Here is a 27,547-nt window from a genome sequence, read left to right as displayed (position 1 = left end):
TGTTGTTAAGTAGAATAATTTATTGCATTTCTATATTTAATCCTCTGTTTCAGTTCATTAACAATAATTACAAGTTTAAAAGCATGAAGCATTTACACAACATACAAACATATCACACACACACACTACAATCAGATAATAATGGAGGCTCACCATGGCATGTTTCGATAGAGCAGGAAACATGTTCCCAAGAAACCCCCTGATCAATTCTACGAAATGTGCCAAGCCTCTTCAGCATGTGTGTAATCAATCTGCTGCTATTTACAGAAGCACAATGGAAATAATTAGAGACAGACTTATAAAACAGAGTATTGCTCTGAATTCTTCATTTATAAACTTCAGGGCTGCGCAGTTGAAAAATAAGAATGATCGAGCTTTTTAAGACTTGTGATGATGGCACAGGAACAAAGTGAGTGAGCTGGAAAAGAGAGGCAGGAGAGAAGAGAGGAAAACAAGGATGCGATGTGAAGAATGTGTGTGCTTTGTTCCTGAACTGTAAAAAGTCATGAATTAAAGTCAAAACACACCAGTCCCGTTAATATGAAACAAACCTGTTGCTCGGAGAGAGAGGTTTTACGTTACATTCGTCTCTCCCCTCACTGCTTAGCTCTTAAGATTATTGCAGCAGTAAAGCTTTATTAATTTAATTAAAGGATGTTGGCAAGGGGTTTGCCTTCTGGGCAACAAGTGGTTTCCGTATAACTAGGTTTTACTTCCTTTGTTTTTCCACAGCACTATTTCAATAATTATAGATTTAAAACACAACGGTGGCTCCTTCTGGAAAATCCAGCCCAAAAATACATTCAGCCTAAGTGATGCTGCCATGATGAGCAGACCTGAAGTTGTCATTTTACATAGTTTGTCTGTGACAATAACCCATCATTTTTATTCACACAAAATAATATTTTAATATTTTTCTGTAGCCCTGGGATGGAATAGTGGCTGATGGGATAGACTTCAGCATCCCCAGGACTCATCATTGGAATAAGTGGGTCTAGACAATAGATGGATGTATATTTTTTATCTTAAGTTATCAAACATTTCGTGGCTGCTTAGTTAGTGACCCCTGTAGTTACAGACAAAAAAAAAATAAAGTATTAGGAACTACATGACCTCTAAAGACACCACATATGAATAACAGTTTTGCAAATGACTATAAGACCACTTACATCACTTATCTTTGTAGTAAAGCTGAAGGGAGAATCGTAGAATTGCCCACTCGAATGAGCAATTTACTGTCCCTGCAGATTTAAGTTAATCTGGAATCAAAATCAGTGATAGGAAAAAAAAAATCCAACTAGCTTAAAGTTATGTTACTGCAGCATATTTAAACAATCTTTGTTACGTGGAACCAGACCAACACGTGGTGATAACTTTCCAAAGTGCCACATTTAAAAAGCTGCTGTCACACACCTCACAATGTGCTCCAGATCAATTTATTTAAAAGTCTGGGAACAGGAAACAAGATGGCCACGACACTGCATTATTGTTTTAAGTCTGAGACCTGTTCCTTCTTTGTTGATGCCGCTTTCTCTGAGACCAGCCGGTAAACAGAAAAGTGTCAGATGACTTTACATGTGGGAAAAACAACTAAACCAAGATTAGAAACAGAAAATGCCAGTGGCAGTAGTTGCTAATGGGTCTGACATGTTACAATGAAAAGGCAAATGTAGCTGAGTCCTGTGTGTAGCATAGTTGTGACATTTCTGCCAAACATTAGTGATGTTCTGCAACAATAAGACACAAAAATAGGTTTCTGGAAGTGAGTTAAACAACTCACAGAATCAGAGTGGGGTTGGTAAATGTGTGTGTTTGAGCTGATGCAGTCTGAATCAGTACAAAATGTTGCTGGTTGCACGGTTTGACACTTGTGCTAAAACATAAAGACAAATGTGCTTTGAGCCTGGAGCTTGGTAAATGTCTACGTCATCGGGAGTAGAAAGAGTCTTTCTTCACGTGCAAACACAAATGATGAGATGCCTCCAAAAGTCTCTTAAGACTATTTACATCACACAAAATCAGCAGGAGGCAACATGAAAATATACTGCAGCCAAGCTGGATAGCCTACCGGTCCTATTGGTCTGTCCTCTGTGTGTAAATTACATTAAGTGCATAAATCAAAATGTGTGCATCTTCAGTCCAGCTCAGGTGAGTCTGGTAATTCTGTATCTTTGCTCTTCTCTACAAACTCTGCTGTTATGTTGTCTCTTTCTTGCAGCAAATCCCCATCGACTTTCAGAGGTGAGTCCTCGCCGTCGAGTTTGTCTGCTCCCTCTGGAGCCTCATCAGTAGGTGTGAGCAGCTCAGTCGTCTCAGTAGTTTCCTCTTTAACTGTTGCATCCGTCTCCGTATCATCCATCAGCGACCCCTCCTCTTCTTGCAGCTCCTCTTCTTCTTTCTGTCCCTCTTCTTCCTCTGCAATGGTGGCGTCTGGTTGCTGAAGGCAGTGGGTAACAGTACACGGGTGCAGGTGCGGTGAGTCGGCGGGAGGCAGCAGCGTGAGCGACTCCACACTCAGGGTCTCTGTGTTGTTGTCCGTGAGGAGGGAGATGGTGGGCTGGGAGGCCGGGGTGAGGCTCGGCGCCAGAGCTGGATTCGCAGCTGGGACTGTGGTAGAAGGAGCAGAGGAAACTAGAGTTACTTCTCCGCCTCCTCCTTCACTTTCTCCACCTGAAGACGAGGGTGGCGTGTGCTCCAAAAATGTTCCATCATCTACAGGGGAGGGTAGAAAAACAGGGACATTTTTAAGGATTCCCAGATAAATGGGAAAGAACAGTTCTGGAAAAGTCTTTTGTCTCACAGAGGGGAACTGAGGGAACCTAAAGTGTAGCTTATAATTAAACATACTGCAAAAAAACAGTAACTGTAACTGAGCTATACAGATAACATGCATGTTGGTAGGCACAGGCTGACGTCTACGAAACACCACAGTGTGTTCACAGAGCATCTCCATTTGTTGTCAATGTTCACAGTTGGTTGAATTAGCTAATCCACTCTGACAAAGTTAAACCATTTTTATTTTTTTTTTAGTTTGACTGTAATGTAAATTACATACAACAAACTTGACCTCTGTGCAAATTTTTTTACATATTAAATTATTCAAAACTGCATCACCTCTCAGTCATTGCATTAATTTCAAGTAAACACAGAGCATTTCCTCTAATGATCAATCAATAACAAACCATGGAGCTGGTATTTTATAAATGCTATTATACTGGACTGTATGAAAGCATATTTCATTCACTTGAAAAAATAAAAGACTTTTTTCAGAATTTAAGAGATAATTTAAAAAAAGCTGACTGAATTGGGATAATTTTGTACTAAATATTATTAGTTTAACTTATTTACTTTCTCTGTAAAGTGATTTGGACATTTGATATGTTTACAGTGTTCTGCTATAAATAAAATATTGGTTTATAACATTTTAGGGCTGTAACAATTAGCCGACGTTGTCGACAATAGTCGACAATAAAAATAGTTGACAACGAATTTACTCATTGACTATTGTTGACAAAAAAAAAAAAACTTAAGAGTGAGACATCGTCTTCTTCCCTATCTCTGAGAGTTGGCAGAGGACGTCAAAAGTCTGGGATAACTTCACGTTAAACTTATAAAATAAATTAATACATGTGAGATTTGTAAAAAGGACCTTGCGTATCACGGAAGTACGTCTGCAATGCTCGAACATTTAAACAGGAGGCATGTTGGACTTACATAACAACCTCATGCAAGATTTCAAAGCTGAAAGTGAAATATGAGCCATTTAATAATTATGAGATACATAATCCAATTGGTCGACTAGTCGTTTTAATAGTCGGTGACTATTCGACTATCAGAATAGTCATTAGTTGCAGCCCTATAACATTTATAAATTATTACATTCTACTTTACACTTTATACAGTATCTAAATGTTAGTTTTCACTTTCACAAATTACTCGGCTAATTATTAAAAGGTGTCTTTGTGTAGAGATGCCTTAAAGGTCCCATATTATGCAAAATTCACTTTTTAATGGTTTTGGAACAGTCATACTGGTCCCCCCGCATGTGTAGGAGACCCGTAAGTGTGAAACTCTTTCAGGCGCTCTCTCTCCCCCCTGCTCCACCTCTAGGGAAGTAAGCGCTGAAATGAGCTTGTTTGAAAGCGTGTACGTTATGACGTCATAAGGGACAATAACCACTCCCCACAGAGCGATGGACCCGCCTACCGACTCTCAAAGCCCGCCCTCTAAAAATCACCTAGCGCCCAGTGTTTTTCCCTCTTCGGCAACCCTTGGTTCAATACCAACTGTCCGTGACACAGCTGGAGAGGTAAGAGCTGGCAGTTATTTTATCGGCTCAAACTGGTAAGGGAGAACGACAGCGTCTCTACCAGTTGCCATAACGCTGCTGTTCACGAGAGCGGCATGAACGGGCATCATCCATGAACATAGTTACAAAAGAGGGGGAAAAAATTCAAGACAGGGACTAATGGAATGGCTGAAATTTTACTGGCTGGACGAGTAAAAGTCACACTAACCTTTCACTAACGTCCTGTTAGTCTTCTTGCTCGAACTTCTTCAGGAATGGGTTCCGGTGTTCCGGCGTTTGTTTATCCTTCACTACGCTGTAATCAGCGTCTAGTAACCGCTAAGGCCTAACCTGTCAATCCCCTCATGACGGGCGATGCGATGGGCGGAGCCAACAGCTGAGCTGCTCCACCAGGGTTCCGCCCACCATAAATGGCACATTTCTGAAGCTGCTAAAAAGAGGGAGGTGAAGAGAAGCCGCTGCACTCAAACTGAGGGTCGATTTGTCCATACCATGGCGGAAATATTTCATTTAGATATTAATGAATGGTCTCAGATTGGGAATAAAGTGTATAATATGGGACCTTTAACTTCAGCCTACTGTAAATAGAAGCAGCAGCTGCAGCAGTACTGATAGTCTAAACCAGTGTTTTTTAAATCCAGGACCTCAGGACCCACCGCCCTTCATGTCTACATGTTCCTACTCCACATCACCTGATTCAGATTAATGAACTTCCTCATCAAGTTCTTTGCAAGCCTGTTAACAAGCCATTTATTTTGTTTGGATATGTTAAAGCAGGGTTACCTCTAAAGATTCAGTAAAAATAAAAAGATAAAGACAAACACATCTTGTGGGTTGTTTTTTCCTCAGTAATGTGCACAAACACAAAACACAGCGTATATGCAACGTGTCTATCTATTTATGCAGTTATGTAATAGATGAGCTGGTTAAAGTCCTCAGTAGGTCAGCAGTCTATTCTCACATAACTTGTTTATTGTTCACATCCTCTGGCCAGTCCGCCTTCTCATTTGGCCTGTTTGTCTGTCCATACTGTATTTACTTAAAATGCTCAGGGTTGCACTTGTTACCTACCTTTCCCCTCTGCACAACCAGCTCATTGTGTATCCTAAAAGGGCACCGTGTGTTTACCAATGTTCTCATATAGATATCTATATGACTCCGTGGCAGAGATCTTTTCACTGTGACACACCACTACAAACTAGTGGTTTTGGTGGTTTGACTATATATGCACCCAAGGCTTCCCCACGTGTAATGATGGTATGGATGTGCATAATCGTGTGAATATAGCTTTGCAAGCCACATCCTAACTTCAGTTACATTTTGTACAGTGCTTACGCTGTTTCTGTGTTTGGGAGTCTTTACGAACAACTGTGTGTACTACCTGTTGGGCTCTGAGCCGATATTGTGCTCGCAGTTACAGAGTCGCATCTCCCTGTGCTCCCACTCCCACTGGAAGGAGGCGAGGGGGATGAGAGGGGTGACGGACTGTGCTGTGGCACACAGTGTGCCACTGCAAAACCTGCAGTGCACATAATGCAACACATGAACACACACAAACATTACAAATGTGTGTAAAACTGAAAGCAAGAACAGGGGTCTCTTCAGCTCTATTATTTGATCCATTTCCACATAGCAAGATATGGTCCTTCAGATCAAATCACAATCCCATTTCTTTGGCTTTGAAGGACATGGAAACTTTCCTAAAAGTTTTCTAAAAGACTTAAATTGAAGTTTTTACAATAAAATCCAGTGTTTTAAATCAGATTCAGTGTGTAAAAAAGGCACATCTGCCGTATTTATTGGTCATTTCTGTAATAATGAGCAGGAGAAAGATAAATGTTGTTCATGTGTGTGTCACCTGGCACTTTGTCGACAGCAGCAAATACAGATCTGTTTGCAGTGGGGTCATTGGGTGCTCGTCTTGACTGTTCATAGAACCGAAAAGGGAGGCCGCTGGGTGAGGCGTTCGCTGTCTGACCGAAACCCAACACCTCAGTTGCACTGGGCTGTACCGGCAGGTCCAGCAGAGCTGAATGTGTATAAGTGAAAGGACAAGGAATAAAATAAACTTTTGGGACAGATTCATGTTACTGTTAATCACTTCATTTAACTTAAGAAAATAATAATCTTGTTTCAGATTGAAAGTAGAAAAAGAAACTGTTTGTGTAACTGTGCTGGTAAAGAGAAATCTTGAAACTGTTATGTGATTGAAGTGGATATTTTGGCAGGGGTCATAACCATCTTGACTTGCAGCACTAGAAAGATTTTATTAATGTGTCATTAGTTTTGCATGTATTTCTGAAGAATTACCCTGAGGGGCGGGGAAGTATGACTGACCGGTGGGTAAAATTAATACAATTCACAGTACAAAAAGTTTCAAAATGATTTTGTCTTTTTTTTCCCCAAGGCCAGTAAACGATCAAAGATTCACAGGTACAAATGTAAAAATAGGATTCATGCTCCTGACAAACATTTTAAAGCACCTCAAATAAATACAAAATAAAAAAAGATGCAATGTTTAAAAAATCAAAATTAATTTAGTTTAAAATAAGTATGAATAATAAGTATGTATGAGTGTATAATAAGTATGAAATGTGCTGTGAAAACATCTCTGATGATTATTATGAAAAGGAAATGGTGATAAGTGAAGAAAACTAAGGAACTGACTTTTCAATTTAGCAGAAAGACATCTAATTCAAGGAAAAGAAACACTATGACGCACCTAAGAGCTTAGCTTTCACTTCTGTTCACAAGTTTCACTCGTATTAAATGTAGTCAATAAAACTGTGATTTGTTTGGGCTTTTTTTAAATGTATTTTTGCATTATTTTGATGTTATCTTTGTGTAAAGAGGAAGAGTTAAAAGGTTGCTTTATGTAAAACCCACAGATTTTTTTTCCCCTCTGTTATGTAGTTTCTTTTTGCTTTAATATGCATAAATAGATTTTTCATGTAAAGCACTTTGTGTTGCCCCAGCATGAAAAGTGCTTTAGAAATAAAGTTTGATTGATTGATTGTACCCTTGTGAAACACTTTCTGTTCTGTCTCCTCTCCAAAGGTAATTTCAGTCATTTGAAGAAGGACAGGAGCCTTATAAAGTCCATTTGTCTTTTCACCTGCAATCCTCTGCATCTTCATGCGTCTGGCCTGAATACGACCTTTGGCCAGTCTCTGCTTAGCGATGATGCAGCGGATGTGGTCGGCAAAGATGAAGGTGGCCTGCAGGATGGGCAGGGGCTTGGCGTGAGGGTTGGAGCTGGGTTTGTGAATAACAATATTCAAAGCTCTGCTGTCGTCCTCGACACCAGACACCTGCATGTCCTGTTATTAGAAGAAGGAAAAAGGATGAGAAGACTTTTAGGAATCAAACTGCAAGACCCAAAGAGTTGGAATGAGGTGGTGAAAACTGTGTGACTAATAAGCTCCCTCAAGTCCTTGTACTAGTGAAAGTAACAAGAAATTTTGATAAACAGGAAATACAGCTGCAAAATAACTAAGGTGTAAATGATAAAACATGAGGCAGGAGATAAATTTGACTGCATTTACAAAGACAACAATGTTAGTTACAAATAAATAACATACTGACAGAGGGAATAATGAGACCACATGAAAATGCATTCACTCTATTAGCATAAAGACAAACACACAGATACAGGTTAAAATAAACAAAACAAGAGTTTTCTCCTACTTGCAAAAGTCCAGCAAACTTGACAACACCCCATCCAAGTCGTTTGGTTTCTGGTTCAACCAAACTCATCTGGTATACGTCTACAGCGAGGAACCTCTGGGCTTGGCCACCATCTTTGCTGACCACCATACAGGCTATCAGGTCACTGTTATCTGAAAAAAAAATAAATAAAAAAGCACTCAATCAAATGTATTACAACAATGGTTTAAATGAAAGACCACAATAAATTATCCATTAAATATGTATGAGGTTTAACTGGTGAGGCAAGTAATAGTTGTTTATCTAGTGCAGAAAACTTGTAAAATGCTGTTTAATCAAAGCTAAAATGTAACACGGTGGTCCTCGTGACGGTGGTCATGGTTATTGGTAGATTTGTGGTCCTGTCCACTGATTTAATTTTTTGACGGGTAGCATTCATATCTTCTGTTCAGGTGTGTGAGTGCTTCTGCCTTGGTCGCTGACTTGGAGTGGTTGCGGACCAGACTGAGTTTTCCCTCACTACATCTATTGCTGGTGTTATTCCTGGGCCACGGTTTGACAAGACACTGATTATGAGTGTCTGCTAAGGACAAAAAAAAAAAAAACCTTATCGCTTCCGATAAGCTGGATCTCGAGCTGTCTCCATTTTTTGACTTTCACCCTTGATCTTCTGCTACAGCATCAAATATTTATTGGACATTTTTTAGAACTTAGATTAATAATGAAGATTATACTTGTGCTTTTCCTTATGTTATCAAATTAGTATGCTGTGGACTTAGAAATGAGTGATGCAAAGGTGTAGGTGCCCAACATCCGTTTGTGTCACTCCTGTACAATCTCTTTGTCGCAAAATCAGTTATTTTATTATGCCTCTGATATAAGGACAAGATCCGCAATGCTACCAACACACGACAAGTGTTCATGGTGTTTAACTCTCTTCTATCTCCACCACCTGTTCAGCCTCCCACTGTGTTGACTACAGAAATGTTCTTCTTCACTGAAAAGGTTGCTATCATCAGTAACCAATTCACTAAGCCTGACCAACTCAGCCCTACCAAAGCTACTACTGGTGACAAAGTCTTTAAACTTCTGGTCAACTCAAAACACACAACCTGTCCTTTTGATCCTGTTCCTACTGACATCCTGCAGAGCATTCTACCTACAATCAAATCTGCAGTAACCCATATTCTCACCTCCTCTCTTAAATCTCGGTTCTTTCCCTCTGCCTTCCAACAAGCTCGGGTTACCCCGCTGCTGAAGAAACCCACACTCAACCCAGCCCAGGTTGAAAACTACCGGCCGGTCACACTGATTCCGTTCATGTCTAAACTACTAGAGCATGTCGTTTTCAGTCAGGTCTCATTGTTCTTCCAAGACAACAACCTGTTAGATCCATATCAATCTGGCTATAGGCAAGGCCACTCTACTGAAACTGCTTTCCTGTCAGTTACTGATTCCCCATGGCTTGCCAGATCTGCTAGTCAGTCCTCAATCCTTATACTGCTGGACCTGTCTGCTGCCCTTGACACGGTCAACCATCATATACTGTTCTCCACACTCTCGGAGCTTGGCATCTCAGGATCTGTCCTCTCGTGGTTCATGCCCTACCTCACAAGAAGAGCCTTCAGAGTATCTTGGTGTGGATGAGTGTCCAGATCACATGGGCTGACAACAGCAGTGCCTCAGGGCTCAGTGCTTGGCCCTCTTCTCTTTTCACTGTACACCTCCTCACTCGGTGCAGTCATTAGCTCTCATGGTTTCTCCTACCACTGCTATGCAGATGACACTCAGCTTTTCTTTTCTTTCCCACCTGACGACACAACCGTCTCAATGCAAATATCAGCATGCCTTGCTGATATCGCCGCATGGATGAAGGATCGCCACCTTCAGCTAAATCTGTCCAAGACTGAGCTTATTGTCTGTTCAGCCAATCCTTCCTTACCGCCACAGATAAGCGTGCAGCTTCACTCTATCAGGCTTGTGCCTACGTCTTCTACCAGGAATCTTGGTGTCATGGTAGACAACCAGCTGACTTTTATGGACCATGTTGCCTCTGTTGCTCGATCTTGCCGATTTGCTCTCTACAACATCAGGAGGATCAGATCCTACCTGACTGAACACACGGCCCAGCTCCTGGTCACTTCACGCATTGACTACTGCAACTCCTTACTGGCTGGCCTGCCTGCATGCTCAGTTAAACCTCTGCAGATGACCCAGAACGCAGCAGCAAGTCTGGTCTTCAACCAGCCCAAAAGAGCTCATGTCACTCCGCTGCTAATTGCTCTTCAATGGCTTCCAGTTGCAGCACGCATCAAATTCAAAGCTCTGCTTCTGGCTTACAAAACAATAACCCAAACGGCTCCGGTCTACCTTCACTCCTTAATCCAGAGCTACACTCCTTCTCGACAGTTACACTCTGCCAGTGAAAGACACCTAGTGCTCCCACCACAACGTAGCGCAAAATCAGTAGCTAGACTCTTCTCCTCTGTTGTCCCCCAGTGGTGGAACGATCTACCAAACTCCGTCCAATCCGTAAGGTCCTTATCCACTTTTAGGAGAAAGCTAAAGACTCAGTTGTTTAAGGAGCATTTCTGCACGTAGCTTAACTCTTCTACTCGTTGGAATGAGTTAGAAAGATTTGTCCAGGTCTTTGGCTCAACTCAGCACTGAAAAAGCTGCGTGCACTTACGCCCAAGATGATATTGTGTGTTGAAATCATTTTCATGATCTGAAATAATTATAAAAGGACTATTATTAAAAAAATAAATAAAAATAAAAAAAGCACTGCCTCTAGTACTACACGACAGCACCTGAGTCCAAATGGACTCACAGCAGTCTGATGACCACTTAATTAAAATGTCTCATCTTGTCTGAATTCTTGTTTGTGTTGTTCTTACTCTCAGCTGCAAGTCGCTTTGGAGTTAAGCATCTGCCAAATAACTGTAGAACAGAATAGAATATTTTCTCATGGATGAACCGCTTGTGTTTAATATGTCTCAGTTAGAAGATTTTCTTGCTCCAACTAGCCATCTTAGCATGTCCATATTTCCTTCCAAACCCTTAGTTAGGACAAAATACCAACATTTGGCTCCTGGCAAATGTGAGGCAGAAATGTTTTATTATGCTTATGTTACTGTTATCAGGTAGCACCCAACCAAATCCTGGTCCAGTCTTAAATAATTTAAATAGTCTGGACACAGCTGAGGAATTTAGATCAGGCCTTAGTATTGTTCATTTAAATGTTTGCAGTCTGCTCCCTAAATTAGATCTAGCCAAGATTTTGCTCTGCTGAACTGACACTGACAGTTTTATATGAAACTTGGCTTAATAGGGCTGTTTCAGACAAGAATATTGAAATTAAAGGTTCTAATGTCCTTCAGTGTGACTGCATAAGAAAAGGTAGAAGTGCTGCCATATTTGTAAAAAAAAAAACATAAATATAAAAATAAATAAATAAATAAAAAAGAAAAGAGTTTCATATATTCTTTTATTCTTCATCGATCAACAAATAATTTGAACTACTTGCCCTAAAATGACAATTTCTTCAGGGTTTGTCATTATTTATTGGGGTGTTTCAGACCTCCATCAGTCTGCAAAGAGGCCCTATCTTCCTTGTCTTATTATATTGCTGAGTCAAATTCAAACGGGTAGTAGTTGGGGATCTAAATTTTGACTGGTTTGACATCAGATTATTTTAAAACTAGTTGTGAATCACTTAATCTGAGTCAACTGATAAACAGTCCAACCCAACCAAATGTTAAATATCCCATAAGATCTTCCTTATTAGATTTATTTATAACTAATTGTCCTCAAGTATAATAATGTTAGGGTCTGATTTTTATCTCTCTAAAACCACAAAAAAAAAAAAAAAAGTAATCCAAAAATTTTTTGGAAATTTTTAAAAACATCTTCTAGCAGTTTGGCAACAAGCAATTTACCAAATTACTTTTAAAAAAATTGCATTCAGCAGGCTTTTTATTGGAATCCCTGTATCCTAAGCCAGGCCCTAATGATGTAAATGCCTCACCAACATCTCCAATTGTCAATACCAGTCTGAACATTTATTTCCAGTCTAAATATGTGTCAGTCATAGAGATCCAGAAAAAAAAATAACTAAACAAAACTGGACAATGAGAAAGCAGCTGGTCCTGATAATATTCCACATTTGTTTCTTAAGCTAGCTGCAAATTATGCTGTTAAACAAATTCTAAACAAATATCTTACCCTTTCAATCTTAGCATTTCTAGTAATAAAATTCCCAAAATCTGAAAGTCTGCTTTTGTCACTCCACTATTAAAAGGGTAGGGAACCATTTGACATGAACAACTACAGACCAATTTCAAAACTGTATTTTGGCTAAAGTTCTAGAAAGACTAATCAGCTGAAAGTATTATTGGAGACCAACAATATTCTATCAACTTATTAGTCTGGTTTTAGAAAAAGACAGCACTACTACAGCTACTCTTAAAGTAATGAATGACATAATGGAAGCACTTGGTTCTAAACATGTTGTGCTGCATTATTTCTTAACATATGCAAAGCTTTTGATACAGTTGACCATAAACTGTCGTTGAAAATCCTGCAAGATACTGTTTTTCTAAAACATAAACTTGGCTGGTTTGGAAATCATCTGTAAAATAGAACACAATGTCACCCTAACCTCAACATAGTCTAAAGGATTCACTTCTCTTTTAGTTTAGGTCTGCAAGGATGTGCCCCAAGGCTGAATCCTGGGACATATTTGATTTACCATTAAGAATCTGTGTGAGGATTTGCCAAATGTCTAATATCACTTTTATGCAGATGACACTGCCATTTATAGCAGCAACAAATTTGTAACACAGTCTGTTAATCAGTTACAGTTGGCTTTTAACATTGTGCAATTTCATCTTCATATTTAGGAATATATTTATGAAGGGTTGAAAGTCAGTATGCTCTGCGTGCATGACTTTTACAAACTAACTGCCCCTCATGTGCATACTGAGCTGGGGAAAAGAGCTTTTAGTTTTGCTGCTCCGAAACTAACTACAAAAATGACCTGGAGCTGTCTGGTCTGATTTCAGTATGTTTCATACATTTAACAGGAAAGACAATGTGAGAGCATTGGGCGGTGCTCATGTTTTTCCATTCATATTTTGTCAATCTCATGATTTGCACATGTCTGTGTATCAAATTTTACTTTTATAGCTTTATTTCCTGGCTTTTATACTGAGATGTGCTGCAGACTTCTTGGCCAAGTCACCCTTGTGAAAGAGAATTGATCTCAATGGGTTCTTATTTGGTTAAATAAAGGATATAAATAAATAAATAAAAAAACATTGCGAAACACCTGATTACTAATGTATGGCTACATTAAATGGAACACTAAGTTTGAGGAGATTACTTCTGGTTGATGCTATTAATGACATTCAGACCATCCAATGTGTCAGAAAAAAACCAGAGATACAAATTATTAATAGCTAATGAGAATACATTTAAAAAAAAAAGCCAACTATGAAGAATAAAATACAGAAAAAAAAATAAAACTGAAACAATAGTATCCTGTTTTCAGCATCTAAAATCTATTTCATATAATGATGGATAATCTTTCAGGTTTAGACATGAATTTTACTATTGATTTTCCCATAAAGAGAATGTTAAGAGCTGTGGGTTTTGTCTTTACACAGCATTATAAGTACATACAAAGACAGACAGAAGCAGAGTCAACATGCTACATGCACTTAAAAGGACAGAGAAGGATTTCTGCTCCCACATGTTTAAGAAGTATAAAGAAATGAAACACCCACATCTTGACCTTACTGTACCACAAAGCCTTCCACCCAGTTAACATGAAATCTGGAACTATTGATGAGCCAATTTGACACCAGTAGTTTTGGTTGACAAACCGCCCACTCAGACTGGCTCTAAATGTAAACCAACACAACCAGATGTACAACCCCTGATGAAGTTCTGTTTTTCTTGCAAAGCATTTGGCACTCCTTTCTTTTTATAATTCTTTCCTTTTTGTTTCGTTTCCTTTATTTTTATTCCCAAGTATTATGGCCAATTAAATTTGTACTGTGACTTATGCTATTTAAGTTAATCTTGTTGAAACTCTATAGTTGCATAAAGCTGAGGTATTGTAAATTTCAGTAGTTCCTGTTCTATAGTCATTTAGACTGTAGAATATGAACCATTTAAATTCCTAAAGTATATATACAGTAAATATATTTGTTCTGAGGAATAGACTATTCATTATGTTTCCATAGAAACCAGGCAGCTGTAGAAAATTCAATAGCTTCAGTTTTTAATACATGTGGCTAATTTAAAGATCAAAGGGGATTGCCAGGAACTGGTGGTACCTACTGAAGCTGAAAGCAATGAAAAGTACCTGCAGCTGGAGAGGTAGTCCCCAATTTCATGTGACAACATAGGGAAAACAACAGACAAATGGTAAAATTAATAAATAAGGGGAAGTTTTATCAACCGAACCCCAGAGGAAGTGGAGAAAAAGAAAATCAGCACCCCCAAATGTTTACTTCGAATGTGCAAGTACCCTCGGGTAATTTCTTTCTCTATTTGCATATGCATGAGATTTTTTTCTAGTGAGCATTTGTCTATTAAAGTGCTCATGACACGACATGACATGACAGTGCTCATGAAGACTTTATATAATTCTGCAATACAATAATACAACATGATAAAATAGATGGTTATCAATCAAATCAGCTTGTTTTCACGCAAATATCCGACACTGAAAAGAACGTCTCACAAGTGGCTGGAAAAGCCCCCGCCATGTTGTGACGTCAACGGGAGAACAGCTTATGGCTGGCTGACCATTCCACACACGTGATGGAAGTGGTTGAAAACATAGATGCCTGCTCCAGTACAAAGTGTGGTTTGTCTGGTGGAATCATCAGCCAATTCCAGTTCAGAAAAGTGTAGTGATGCTGAGGTATACGGTGGAGGACCAAACCGTACCTAGCGGGCTACCTGCCCAGCGAATCAGACTCTGAGTCAAAGAGTGACGGTGGAGAGGCAAACATGCCCACTGCAGCAGCAGCGGCATTTTTATATTAAAATTTAAATATTTAGCGTACCTGATACTGTGATAAGAATATACTCTGTAAATAATGAAATTTGAGAGTACTGTAGCCCAAATGTTATAATATAGACATTAAATGACTGTACATTTGCTAGTAATCTGACCAGAATTTATATATATTTATATATATATATATATATATATATATATATATATATATATATATAAATGAATTTTGAGGAAATTTAAATCTTTTCTTTCTTTATCTCTCATGAAAGTGAGATCACTGGCATATAAAATGAATGTGCTTGGAGCACTGACAGAGACAGTGAATTATCTGAATGCAAGGATTTGATTTTGACACGACTCCAGGAGCACATTCTAATGCTACCATCTCTAAACCCGATTTAAACACAGTACACCAGGACAGAGACTGCAGACAGAACAGTAAGACTAAAGGAGGGTGCTGGGAAAAATAAAATAAATAAATGAACAGACGTTACTAATTTACTTTTCGAGCAGTCTGTTAACTAATTCTTATTTTTATTAATCTAATTATGATTTATTTTTCCAACATAATTTACATAATCCCAATTCCATTTTGGAATTAAGAAAGTATTATTCAATTCAGTTAAATTCAACTTCTACAGAGTTGTTAAGAATGTGGGAAGCAAAGGAAAAACAGGATGACTCGTTGTTTTTCACAAATTCTTTCAGGAATCTTTAACTTGTGACGGTTTCAACCACAATTTTTGGTTTTAAAATCCTTTGAAATAGACAAACTGTGAGGAAGCGCCTCTTAAATCTGGTGTCAGGAGGTCCAGTATACCATTTCAATTGGTTAGTCAGGTGACATTGTTGATTCCTCTCCAAGAGGAAGGAAGCTGTTCAAAAACATGGCTCTTTGTTGTCCACAAAGCAAGTTAAGTAAAACACACTAGTTTCTCAGGTAAACAAAGCTTAATATGGTTTCAGGTGTTTAGTATAAAGGCCCCAGTCAACATTGCTGCAGCCATGCTTAAATGACTGTGTTGTTCACCTTGCCTGTCTAGTTTCTCTTGAGTTATACCTGCCAGGGTAAACATCACTAATATAGACAATAGAGTGACTGTGTGAGAGAAAAAACATGATACTTTAAACAATATGGTTAAATTTAGAAAAATAAGACACAAATTACTCTTGAAAAATGGGAAAAAGTCACTTCAAACTAGTCAAATAAGCTTAAAACAACATAAGAACAGAAATGTATTGTTTCATTTGCTTTAAATTCATATAAATTATGTTTTGAAGCAAATTCCAGAGCCACCATGTATCAATGTGAAGCAATGTTTCTGCAGGTTTAACACTTCCATGTATTAAACCAAAGGCACACTGGTTCACATGTTTAAGAAAATAGAGCTTTTACTTGCAGCACTTCTCAACCACAAATGTGGGATTTCACACAACGTAATACATGGGCAGTGGAACTCTAATGGTCAGAAAAAGAAATCTGTAGTTGGAAGATTGCAGGTTTAAATCCCCTCCACGAATGAGGAAAAACCCTCCTTCTCCCCAGTTACTCTGTAAGAGTGTGTTCTTAGTCAACCACCTCGCTTACAAGTAAAGCCAACAAGGGAAAGTCTTTCAAAATCAAAAATAAACCAGAAAATCGTTATTACTAAACAGATAATAATGTTTCCATTTGTTCATTAAAAGTTGCTTTTTATATCCATCTGGTTTTAAAAGTTAAATTGATTAGCAATGTCATTCATAGACATTAGCTCATCAAGTTTAGTCATAGGAGTGTAACCTCACAGTGGGGTCTAAGGGAGACGTGACACTGAAAAACTGATCTTAAAAGCTGATCAGTATCAGAGCACACTGATGTCACTGGTTTGTTCCATTTATCAAGGCACAGGCTTACATGACTGTTCGTTCAGTTCAAGTTTCCAAAAAGCACAGATGAAATGATAGCATCTAAAAGGCCACAACCTACTTTTACAACACACAAGTTTCATTTACATAAATAAATGAAAATTGTCCAAAAAATTTCCACTGTTTTTTCCAACATTTAGTATATGACGTTTGATTGTTAATGACTTTTTAAAGCCTGAGAAAAGATATTTGACCTGCTTAAATCTCTGGTGAAGTGTTTTTATGATCTGCTTTTTGTTTGTTTTATTATATTGGGACATTTTGGATGCATTCCTCCGATAGCATAATCACAACATCATGGCATTAAAACACCACTGTGGCATCAGATATATTTGGTCAATAAATTAATTACCCTGCTGTGGACACATACGCAGAATGACTTTCTATTAAACAGCCTGATTAAGCTATAGCTATGTGAAGAACTGGAGGTGTAATTTCATCTAGGGTATAGCATGACGTCACACACCATCTCTGTTGATCTCCAGCCTCGTGTTTACCAGCTGGTCTGGCAGCACGTTTATGTAAGTTCACATAAATTGTCGCCTCCTCTCTCCTCTCAGGGTCCTCAGACCTCCCTCCCTATTAAAGCCCGGAGCATATGAGCAATGGCAGCTCATATTTTCGAAGAGAAATAACTGAGAACGGAACAAACGTTCACCAGCAGACGACCAGGATCTGACATTACCTCTAAAAAGAAGGAAAAAAAAAAACAAAACAAAACAGTCGTCAGCGAAGAAGTTATCGGATAAAGAAAGGAACAGAACCCAGATAAACGCTGGCCTGGTGTTTCCAAAGTGGAGAGCACTGTGAGGGCTAAAGAGGCTACAATCTGACTTGGAGCTAGCTCTTCTCCTGGGCAGTGAGTAACAACATAAACATTATAAGTTACTTCAACATGTTCCACAAAATGACGATATTGTTTTGCTCAGCGTGTCTGCACATTGCTCATTCATTCGCAGACAAGCGACAATTCTTTGTCAACTATTTTTATTGTCGACTAATCGTTGCAGCCCTAATGTACAAATATTTAGCTTTTTGCCCTTTTAAGAAAAATTGAAATTGGTATTTCAAAATTCTTTAAGATAAACACATTCCTACAAAAATCATCCCATATGGGGTACGCAACCAAAATGGCCAAAACAGTTAGGGGAAAAATTAAAGTCCTTAGTGGTAAAAAGAGGTTAACTGGCTAGGCCTACCACAGGTAACCCTAAAAACATAATAGGTCACTACTGACAGAAAGTCTATTCACTGTGATGGAGCACACTTATACTCAACATTAGTATAATACAAAAGGAAGACAAACGCATGCATTCACAGGCTTTGAAAAACAAAAAGAGAAAATCACATGGCTAAGTGTGTGCTCATCTCTGCATCGATGTCATCATCAGAGTTTACACACATGTATGTATAGACTGTAATGACTACTCATGTGTAGGAAAACTATGTTTGTCATATATCTATAGTGTCATAGTGGACAGAATGAAACTCTCAGAAGAATTTCAAGGATTTTTTTTTTATTCTAGTTATTTGGGGAAATCTCTAAGTTATTTTCTTATCTTTTTGCTTTCTATTTGGTTATCTCCTCACCCCCATGAATATATATTTACGTGTTTCTTACTGAGATCTAAAACGTCATCTGTCTTGATAAGATCTTCAGGTCTGGTTAGAGGGAGTTGCGTTTCAGGCTCTCCCTGAAGCTGAAGTGACAACGACCGCAGCATGAAGAAAACTCGAATTGCCTGGGTGAAGAGAAGAGAGGTCCCAGACAAAAGAAAGCTGTTGAAACATTTTGTCTCGAACAGGTAACTGTAACAGTTTAATAAAAAGAAAAACTTACAAAAAAAAAACTTTTCTATTAGCGCTCTTTAGCAGGTTTGTTGACTCTGGCAAACTACCGAACCAAAAAGTATGTGACATGAGTCACACTGGCTGTGTTACAGTGAGGTATTCTAAAAGTAAACTATTGTATTACACAACTAAGATATGCAGTTATCATTTGACGCATTAAAGTGTGGAATTTTGGAAAAGCAAAATTAACTATGAAACTTTTTCTATAAGTTAAGAACTTGCGCGCTGTATGTTCTCTGTACATTTGTGGTGTGCTCGACGTACAAAACCAAAAGAATTAGAAAAACATAGTTCGTGAAATAAAATACACAGTAAGACCTCTGCTGGTTTATTTTCTAATTTTAACCATAAAACTCTCATAACCGGTTAGCCCTCCTTTATACCTGGTGCGTGTATGCCACGTTAAGGTGGCGCCCCGACCTCTGCTGCTATTCGCGGCTGTTTTAGTCAATGGTTTGGTTTCCATCGGATGCGCCGCAGCGCGTATCAGAAGCGCATTGTCGCGGCTCTCCGCTAAATTTATGCACCAATTCTATTTTTGATGCTCCACCCAGAATGCGTCAGCTTCCACAGTTCAGATAGGGGCAGACAGGAAATCAGACACAGGAGCAGTGTAAAAGCTTCCGGTATTTTTCAAAATAAAAGCCCCTGTGCAGATTTGCGCTGCTAAACCATGTAAACGTCACACGTATAACTGGTCAGGTTTTTTTTTTTTGTCATCACAGACGACGAGACGTTTATCCTGGAAGTGGAGAATCACAAGATTCACACCTGACACGTACAGTATAGATTGCAGCGCCACAGAGGTCAGAACAAAACCATGGTGCAGCCGTAACGTGGTGCACACGCACCCCGTGTAAAGGAGGGGTTAGACTTAAATTTTATGTACTGTGGACTGAGCTTGAGTGTATGTGTGGACACACCTTGCGAGTCTTCTCCACATCTCCACATGGCAGTCTTTTCACAAAGTCTATGCCAGTCAGAGGGGTACCAGTGGGTGGGAGCAATATTGAGGCATCCATCATTAGATACTCCACATTCAGGGGTTTACTCTGCAACAAACAAACAAGGATGAGCAACAAGACAACAACAACACCACCACTCAAACACACATGAACAGCAACAGCAGCGTGTTAAACCAAAACATTTTCAAGGCAAATTATATCAAATAAAAGGTTAACCAACCGTCATGCTTCTGTATTCATCTTCAAACATGTCCAGAAAGATCTCCTCTCCCTGTAGTTACAGAGAAAATTAAAGTTGATTAAATAAAAAAATGTGTGGAAAAACATTTCATGACAAACCACCTGCAGCAGATCACTTTCACTGTGTGTGTGTGTGTGTGTGTTTTCAGCAGTTTGGTTTTATGGTTTTGTGATGTAGAATCTGAAACTACTTCCACTTCAACATTTTCTGTTTCTTTACCACTTTGTCACACACCAAAATATAAATCATTGTTTCAGTCTTGGTAAATTCCTTTGGATGCAGAATTGGACACGTTTCTGTTTAATAATAATAATCTACGGATGCATGACTGGGCCAAACACTTAAAAAGACATCGATTTAGACTTTGGGGAAACTTAATTTTATTATATCAAATTAATCTGATATTTGAAATTCATCAGTAAAGAAAAAGTTGATGGTTGCATTCCTTGTCAACAGAGTAAACTGTGTGTGCGTACAGAGTGTAAAAACTCTATCGAAATGCATTACACTCTGTGGTAAGTATCCGTGTCTGGAATTGTGCTGTGTGTGTTTGGGTTCATGTTCATATTTCTTGACAACAATAACTTCTCACTGTAACCACACTCCTGTTCCTTTGAATAGGAAAAAAGGGGCAAAGAAATCCCAGCAGAGATTATCTGGAAAAATGAAACTACAGCTGCCCCACTTCTAGTTAACATGATACAGTATGTCCCATCAACCACATAACCAAACAGCTGGAGAAGATTTCTCAAATGACGACTCTTTATATATTTAAAAAAGGAAAAACCCACAAACAGGAAAGTCCAGCATTGCTTGAAAATGAACATTTAACATCTACAGCACAGTATGTTCTGTGTGTGTACTCATCAAGATTACATCACTGAACATCCTGTTTAAATATGGCTAACCTGCCCACTTTGAACTAAAAAGTCCCTCCTGGAAAGTTTTGATTAGACATGCAGATTGTATAAAACATAAAGTTACATAAAGTTTGACCATCAGACACAAAACATCTCCCATTTCATCTTTTACTTTTAAAGTCATGAAAAAAGTTAGTACATCTAATGGAAATTGCTGAACAAGGAAACACTAGAACGTCTTTAAAAAAGCAGACAATAAAAAGTTATATACTCTAATTAATGACAAAAGATTTCAAGTTCTGAGGACGAGCAAAAAATAAATTCCCCAGAAATGCATCACAAAGTGTTGCTGTCTACGTGCAAATGTCTGAACTGCATGAGATGCATGCTTGAAAAAAAACAAACAAAACAAAAACAAACAGTTTGCTGATGAACATGTAGATAAAGACTCACATGTCTATATACAAATAGTAGATACACACTAATTTTGATTATATTTGACAGTTGGGTTTCTGTCACCTGCCAGAACCAAGTTAAAAAGCACCTTCTCCTCACAGAAGAAACAACCTCTCCACTCTAGTTACTCTGCTGTCCATGCACGACAGCAGAAGCACCATTATGTTAGTAGATAAATCAAGAGTTTGATCATTTATGAGAATCAAATTTTACATCAAAATGCCACAAACCCATCTGACACCATTATTTCCAGTTTACAGTTACCCTCACAATAAAGAGAAATAACTATTTGTCAACAATATTCAGAACTGATGTTGTTGAATGAACTGAAAACTCAATGGAAATCAGTTCCCACAATGATCACCAGTGCAAATGTGTAGAGGTTCTAATGACGCACAGGAGGAAACCTCCTGATGGATGTATGAATGATGCGGTGGATAATATAAATGCCAATATGATGTCAGCACTTAGCTGCTGAAGGAATTCCCAACTGGCAGAGTAAAGAGCGAGAGAGAGAGTGTTGAGACCATAATGATTTATTGGCTGGAGATAATGACTGGCTGGTGAGCCGTTTCAGAACATCAGGAGCTATTCTCTTAAAACTAGAGCTGAACTGGGCCCAGTTTTGCTCCCCTCTTTGCATCAGTGCTAACTTTCCTGGGTTACCACCTACATCATCCAGGTTGTCAGTGAGCATTCATCCTCTTCTTGCATCCACTTTTTTTTTTGTAATTATGAAAGCTACAATAAAAATAAGTGTGACACACGGATCATCTTTTTATGTTTGTTTCTGATCCAGAGATAAACCACCAATTAATAATCCACCTCTGCAATCAGCATTTTAATCTCACACTTTTAACCACTTAAAACTTTGCCTAAAACGGGTTTTTATGGATAAAAGACTTGTTGTGGAGCAAGTATTTTACCCTTGCTGGTGTAACAGGACCATTATGTTTGCAGTATGACCTGCTAGTGGAGTACAAATGTGGCTTCAACGATAAACTGCACTGGTCTGGCTGGTCAGAAACAAGAGTTTGCAACAGTTATGACTGGTATACATCATTTATATCTCAAGAATATTAGCTGTCCAATGGTGTACAAGATGTATAGGTACTTGGAAGGGAGACTGAGGAAAATGCATTTTTATTTGTCATGTCCGGCCCACAGAACATCTGGTACCATTGGGTTAAAGTTCTTCATCGGCAGCATGATCTCCAAATGTTGACTGAACATTAGCTAACAGGAAGGGCGCATTATTATTTTAAATTGTTATTTAAGGGGTAGAATCAAGGGAGGGTGTGCCTAATTTCACATTTGTTTAGATTTATAAAGGATCAACCACGTACAAAGTTTTATTCAAGTGGAAATTGTGTGCATATATACATGCGTCATGCAGACAAATATTCTTACCATGTCTTGTGGTATGAAAGCTGCAGTCTTAGAGCCAGGGCAAGACATTTTGGGACTATGCGTTCTTATCGCTTATCTAACATAGTTATTAGGCCACCAACATCTTTCTGGGTAACAACTTCATAGCAGAAATATAACACATTATTGTCATTTTACTGAGCCAGCAAACTGATCACAGTGAAATGAATCCAAATGTTCTAGGAGGACTTCTGGATAAGTGTAATTAATCTAACTGACATGACTGATGTAAAAACTGTTGTCCAGAGGCGGTCAAAGTGAAACAGAAAGGACTGACTGTGCTGAAAGCGTTTCACAATCACCAGTCATACAGGCAAACAACAAGCTCTTTCAGTTAGTTGTCTGTACTTGCAGAGGAATTACTTAACAACATGTCTTATCTTCTGGGACCTTTACCTTCAATTCCAACTTCAGATTGGACTTAACCAGTTAGGCTTTTACTCAGCCTTTGTTTTTGTTTTGACAGTCTTCTCAGGAAGAGCTGGATGTGACATGAGAACTTCTCTTGTTCCAGTTTCCCTTTGTCTATTCTTTTCTGAATGACACCTAAGCCTTCATGTGACAAACTTCTATATTACACTCCTGTTATGTTACATAAGTCAGTAAGAGAGAAAAGTCCTTTGTAGCATAATTTACTTGAGAATGTGAGTCTAAGTATATTTACAGCTGTCTGCTGTCCTTTACCCTCTCCTCTCCTACACTTGTGTTAATGCACTGTGTATGTATGTGTGTGTGTGTGGTAGACAGCGAGAGAGCCACTTGCTTTTAGTTTATTATCCACTGGGTTCATAAGTGTATTGCATGATTATACAAGTGTATGTGTTTTGGGTTACACTGTGTATGCTCACCTTGTAGAATCTTCGCAGGAAATGCAAACTCTCTTCTCGGGCACCCTGGAAACAAAAATCATATCATCTTCCAGTTTCCCCATCCAGAGACAAACATACTCTTCATTCACTAAACTTACATTTTCAAAAAGTAAACATGCAAGAAAACAAACATTGTCAGTATCAGTGTTGATACAAGTTCAGACGAAACAGATGACGGTGCAGATTATTTTTTATCATTTGTTTTTAAGGGGCTGTTAGTTGAAGATAAACTATATATTTTTGACACTTGACTTGCCATTCTTATCCATTTGGTTAAATCTGTATAATAACTCAACTATCTGATTCTTCTTGTCTCTGTACAACGTCCAGGAGATTGTAAACAGTTCCAGGAAGTTCAAATAGAGTGAAATTAATCTTCTTATCTGACTCTGTAACAAAAGTATACAAATTTCTCCTAACGAGCCCGTATTTCCTTTACAAGAACGCTGACTTTCCCATGGAACAACCAAAAAACTATCATGGCACCACTAAACAGACCAGATCGAAACTTTACACATTAGCATAAATGCATAAATGCTGAGTATGCATTTGCTGACTGTTGCCATGAGCTAGCATTTCTCTGAAAAAGCTATCTGAAAGTGAACTTTCAGTACTTTGTACTTTAAACAAGATGTTGCCACTCCGATAATACCTTGTACTTCAATAAACATTCTTCTTTTCTCTGAAAGCTTGGGGAAGGGGTTTTGTGCAGATTTCCCTGAAATAAATGTGGTGTCAAAGTAGCTTTAGCTCTTTTAGCTTCAGTGATTTATGGTCAGCTTTTAGCAATGGGAAGTATGGTGTGAGTGATGATGAAAATCAAACTGGTCTATTTTACAATTAAGTCTGATTTTCGAATGAACAATAGATGGTTTAAACTCAGTTTTTCCTTTTTTTTTTAAATCAATAAATCAATTCTGAAAAGCTTCTTACAGTGAATTGGTTAGAATGCAAAGAAAAAGGTGGGGAGGATTAGCCTGAAGTGGCCATAATCACAGGAAATGAACATTTTCCAAGAAAGAAGAACGAACATTGAATACTGTGGAAGCTCAAGTTAGAAAGAAAAAAAAAGAGGAAGAGGAGTTAAAGAGAATAAATGACTAAATGAGAGGGTGTTGGCAGAATACCAGAAGACATTTAAAAGAGAGGCCTGAAGGTGTTTTAAGGAGAATCACATAGGCTCGCTCAAGAAGTCAGGGTTGGAGCAACATTCTGTTTTGTTTAGCCCTCTATTAACTATTTTAATGTATTTGTGAGTTAAATAAATTAGAGTGCCTATGAAATTTTGACAGGTCTGTATAAATCTAAGAGCAGCATGTGCATGGTAGCGTGTGCTTTACCTCCAGACAGGCCAGATGGACGTCTTTGATTATACAGTGGTTTCCAGACAACACAGACTGCTTTAATAAAAGGCAGCTCAGCTCAAGAGTAGCAAGGCGCACTTTGCCATCTAGACAAATGAAACAGAAATATATCAATTTTTCATACTACAGACATTTGCATTTACTTCTGTAACTTTTCTCCTAAGGTTCTGTGTGATGCGGCTCCATTAATGAACGTAATGCAATCACATTTGCTATGTTGCAAGAGAAAGCTCAGTAACTACATAACTATACAAAAAAGGACAACAGGACTTTAAAAAAGTATTTCATTTGAAAAAGAAAAAAAGATATAATGCTAATAATAAAAAAAACAGATCTGTTTTTGGGTGCAACTGTGTGTCACCTGGCTGTGATGCCTGGTTCATAACTCTAATCAGCCTTTCTGCAAGCACCAGGCTGTAAGAGCTCCTCTCTTGGTCTGGAACTGGCAACTGAAGACGCTCCAAAAGATCAAGGTTTACACCTACAAACACACAAACCAAAAGTAAACAAACAAACAAACAAAAATACCAAACAAAACAAACTGAGGTTAAAGGTCTAATTCAGTGCAACAAGCCAGGAGTGTTTTTTGTGAGATACAATAAGCCAACAACAGAGTCGTTTCTAAAAAGAAAATTCAACATATCTTAGGTACCTTTCGGTTATCCTGCTTGGCTAACCCTAACAACACTTGTTCTCCGCTTTGCAAGTAATATTTTCAGACTCTGGTGTTTAATCATGAGTCTGGTGGCACATCATGCAAACAGAGAACAAGTCTATCAAATACAATCCTAAACAAATGTGGTAAATTCACACATATTTGGCAGAAAGGAAAAGTTGCCATAAAGGAAACTGCTGCATCAGTAAAGCATAAACACATCTGACCAGACACAAGATAAAAAAATGTGTTGCAAGTGTGTCCGTTCTAAAAGGCCTCTGGAAAAGGTCCAGCCGTCTGTTAATGAAAATTTAAATGCTCTTTACATCAAATATCTCATTACATTTTATTAGCTGAAAATGTTTTGTTTTATTTTGTTTTCCAGTGAATTTAAATGTTTCTGAAACATTAAAATGAATCTGTACATGAATATGAAATTATAGATGAATTTGCTGTAGAAGAAAATGTCAAAAATCATCTATAGTCCAGCATTTTCATAAAAAAAAAAAAAACACATTAAATAAATGTTAACTGCAAATATTTGTGTATGAGCAATAAACAAACTTTTGAGTAGTTAGTCTTGGTTTTACATAAGCATTCATCTGCTAACGGGTCCTTCATGCTTTTTTTAGTCAACAGTTACAGAAACAGTGATTTTTGCAGCTGTTATTATCTTTTCCAGAGCAGGTTATCTTATCCCACATAAGGTATCATGGAGATGCTTGTACATGCACTTCAATGCAAATGTTTGGGCACCTTTAGCCCGAATGATGCCAAATTTAACACTAGCGACTTTATAAAGCATTTGGGTTGTCATCACATGAAAGAGCGCGAGGAGTTTGTTGCCAGGCAACTAACCGCAGCATCAACAATCGCTGGCAAAAGCTTTTTTAAAAAAAAGGTGAGGACATCACCACAATAACTGGTAATGTTTTAGAATTTACGCAAATTTAGACGCGATAACGGTTGATCGCTAATTTATGTCATTAATCGTGTTAATTTTTTATTGCTCCCTCATCCCCCACACTTTTCCCGGTGAGAGGGTGCAACACCTGCACCCTTTCATTAAGATAAAAAAAAAAGACTTTTCCCACAGTTCTGTACTAATATACCTTCTCCGCATCTATTTCTCCTCCCTCTTCTGTTGTCATGTGACCGGCTGTAGGTGATCAGCTGATTGGCTTTTCTGTTGCTAGCACTGTCTTTCTTGTTGGCTTGTTTGTGGTTCATTTCATATTTACCCCGAAGTATTATTGTATTTTTTGTATTTTGTAATAGCAAAAATTGATCAGTCTCATGTGAATCAGACTCATGTTCCTGTCACGTGAAGTTAAAGAATAAAATAAAATTTACAGACCTCTTAATAAAAAAAACACAGGTATCGCACAAAAAACACAAAAAGGCCCTTGTTTGAAAGGACTCCCCAGCTAAAGCTCAAAACAATGACCTTTTTGAAGAGAGAGGAAAAAACAGTATAAGGTAAATATAATATTTATATCTGAAATAGAAGAAATATGTTAAATGCATTAATAAGAGATGCTGGACCAAAATATACAGTGTGCATACATCTCCTTTCAGCAGCAACCTACACACAAAAAATAGCAAGTTTAGACATAAATATAAAGCAGGTCTTTCTGCAAACGATGGTAAAGATTAGCAAACAATTTGCTGACAGATCTTTCATGCCCACCTGTTCCACCAAAACATATTTCCACTTGACACAAATACTGTGGTTGCAACCTCACTTTAGAGCTGAATCTTACAAAAGAGATTTTTCCCCCCTGAACAGAATGCTGAGCCCTTGCTGTTCAGTATCATCACATTATCAAATAATTAGCGATGCAGTGGGAAAAGCAGTTCCATTGCTCCATCAAATGGAAACTTTACCCATAACCACATAATTAAAGATAGTTTTTCCTGAAGAAACATTTAAATAAGCTTGTTT

The 27,547-nt window shown here is 38.2% G+C and overlaps 1 protein-coding gene across 8 annotated transcripts in view; it reads right to left on the bottom strand.

Annotated features, from left to right (window-relative positions):
• The window catches only part of clec16a (C-type lectin domain containing 16A), a 47,233-nt gene continuing 19,686 nt past the window's right edge, over window positions 1-27,547 (bottom strand). For 6 of the 8 annotated variants that reach the window (XM_041973617.1, XM_041973609.1, XM_041973590.1 and 3 more), the window contains 11 exons: window positions 25,309-25,428; window positions 24,924-25,033; window positions 23,563-23,607; window positions 19,950-20,000; window positions 19,688-19,816; window positions 18,535-18,655; window positions 7,997-8,148; window positions 7,425-7,629; window positions 6,168-6,338; window positions 5,691-5,828; window positions 1-2,712 (listed from right to left, as the gene is read on the bottom strand). In XM_041973617.1, the coding sequence (XP_041829551.1) occupies window positions 2,135-2,712; window positions 5,691-5,828; window positions 6,168-6,338; window positions 7,425-7,629; window positions 7,997-8,148; window positions 18,535-18,655; window positions 19,688-19,816; window positions 19,950-20,000; window positions 23,563-23,607; window positions 24,924-25,033; window positions 25,309-25,428 (1,820 nt within the window). In that variant the 3' untranslated portion in view covers window positions 1-2,134. The remainder of the gene's footprint in view (window positions 2,713-5,690; window positions 5,829-6,167; window positions 6,339-7,424; window positions 7,630-7,996; window positions 8,149-18,534; window positions 18,656-19,687; window positions 19,817-19,949; window positions 20,001-23,562; window positions 23,608-24,923; window positions 25,034-25,308; window positions 25,429-27,547) is intronic. The other 2 variants (XM_041973636.1, XM_041973645.1) reach the window with 2 other exon arrangements.

The sequence above is a fragment of the Melanotaenia boesemani genome, chromosome 2, assembly GCF_017639745.1.
Source record: "Melanotaenia boesemani isolate fMelBoe1 chromosome 2, fMelBoe1.pri, whole genome shotgun sequence".
In the NCBI taxonomy this organism is placed as follows: domain Eukaryota; kingdom Metazoa; phylum Chordata; class Actinopteri; order Atheriniformes; family Melanotaeniidae; genus Melanotaenia; species Melanotaenia boesemani.
The sequence above is the reverse complement of the archived record's forward strand: the minus strand, read 5'-3'. Positions and strand labels throughout refer to the sequence as shown.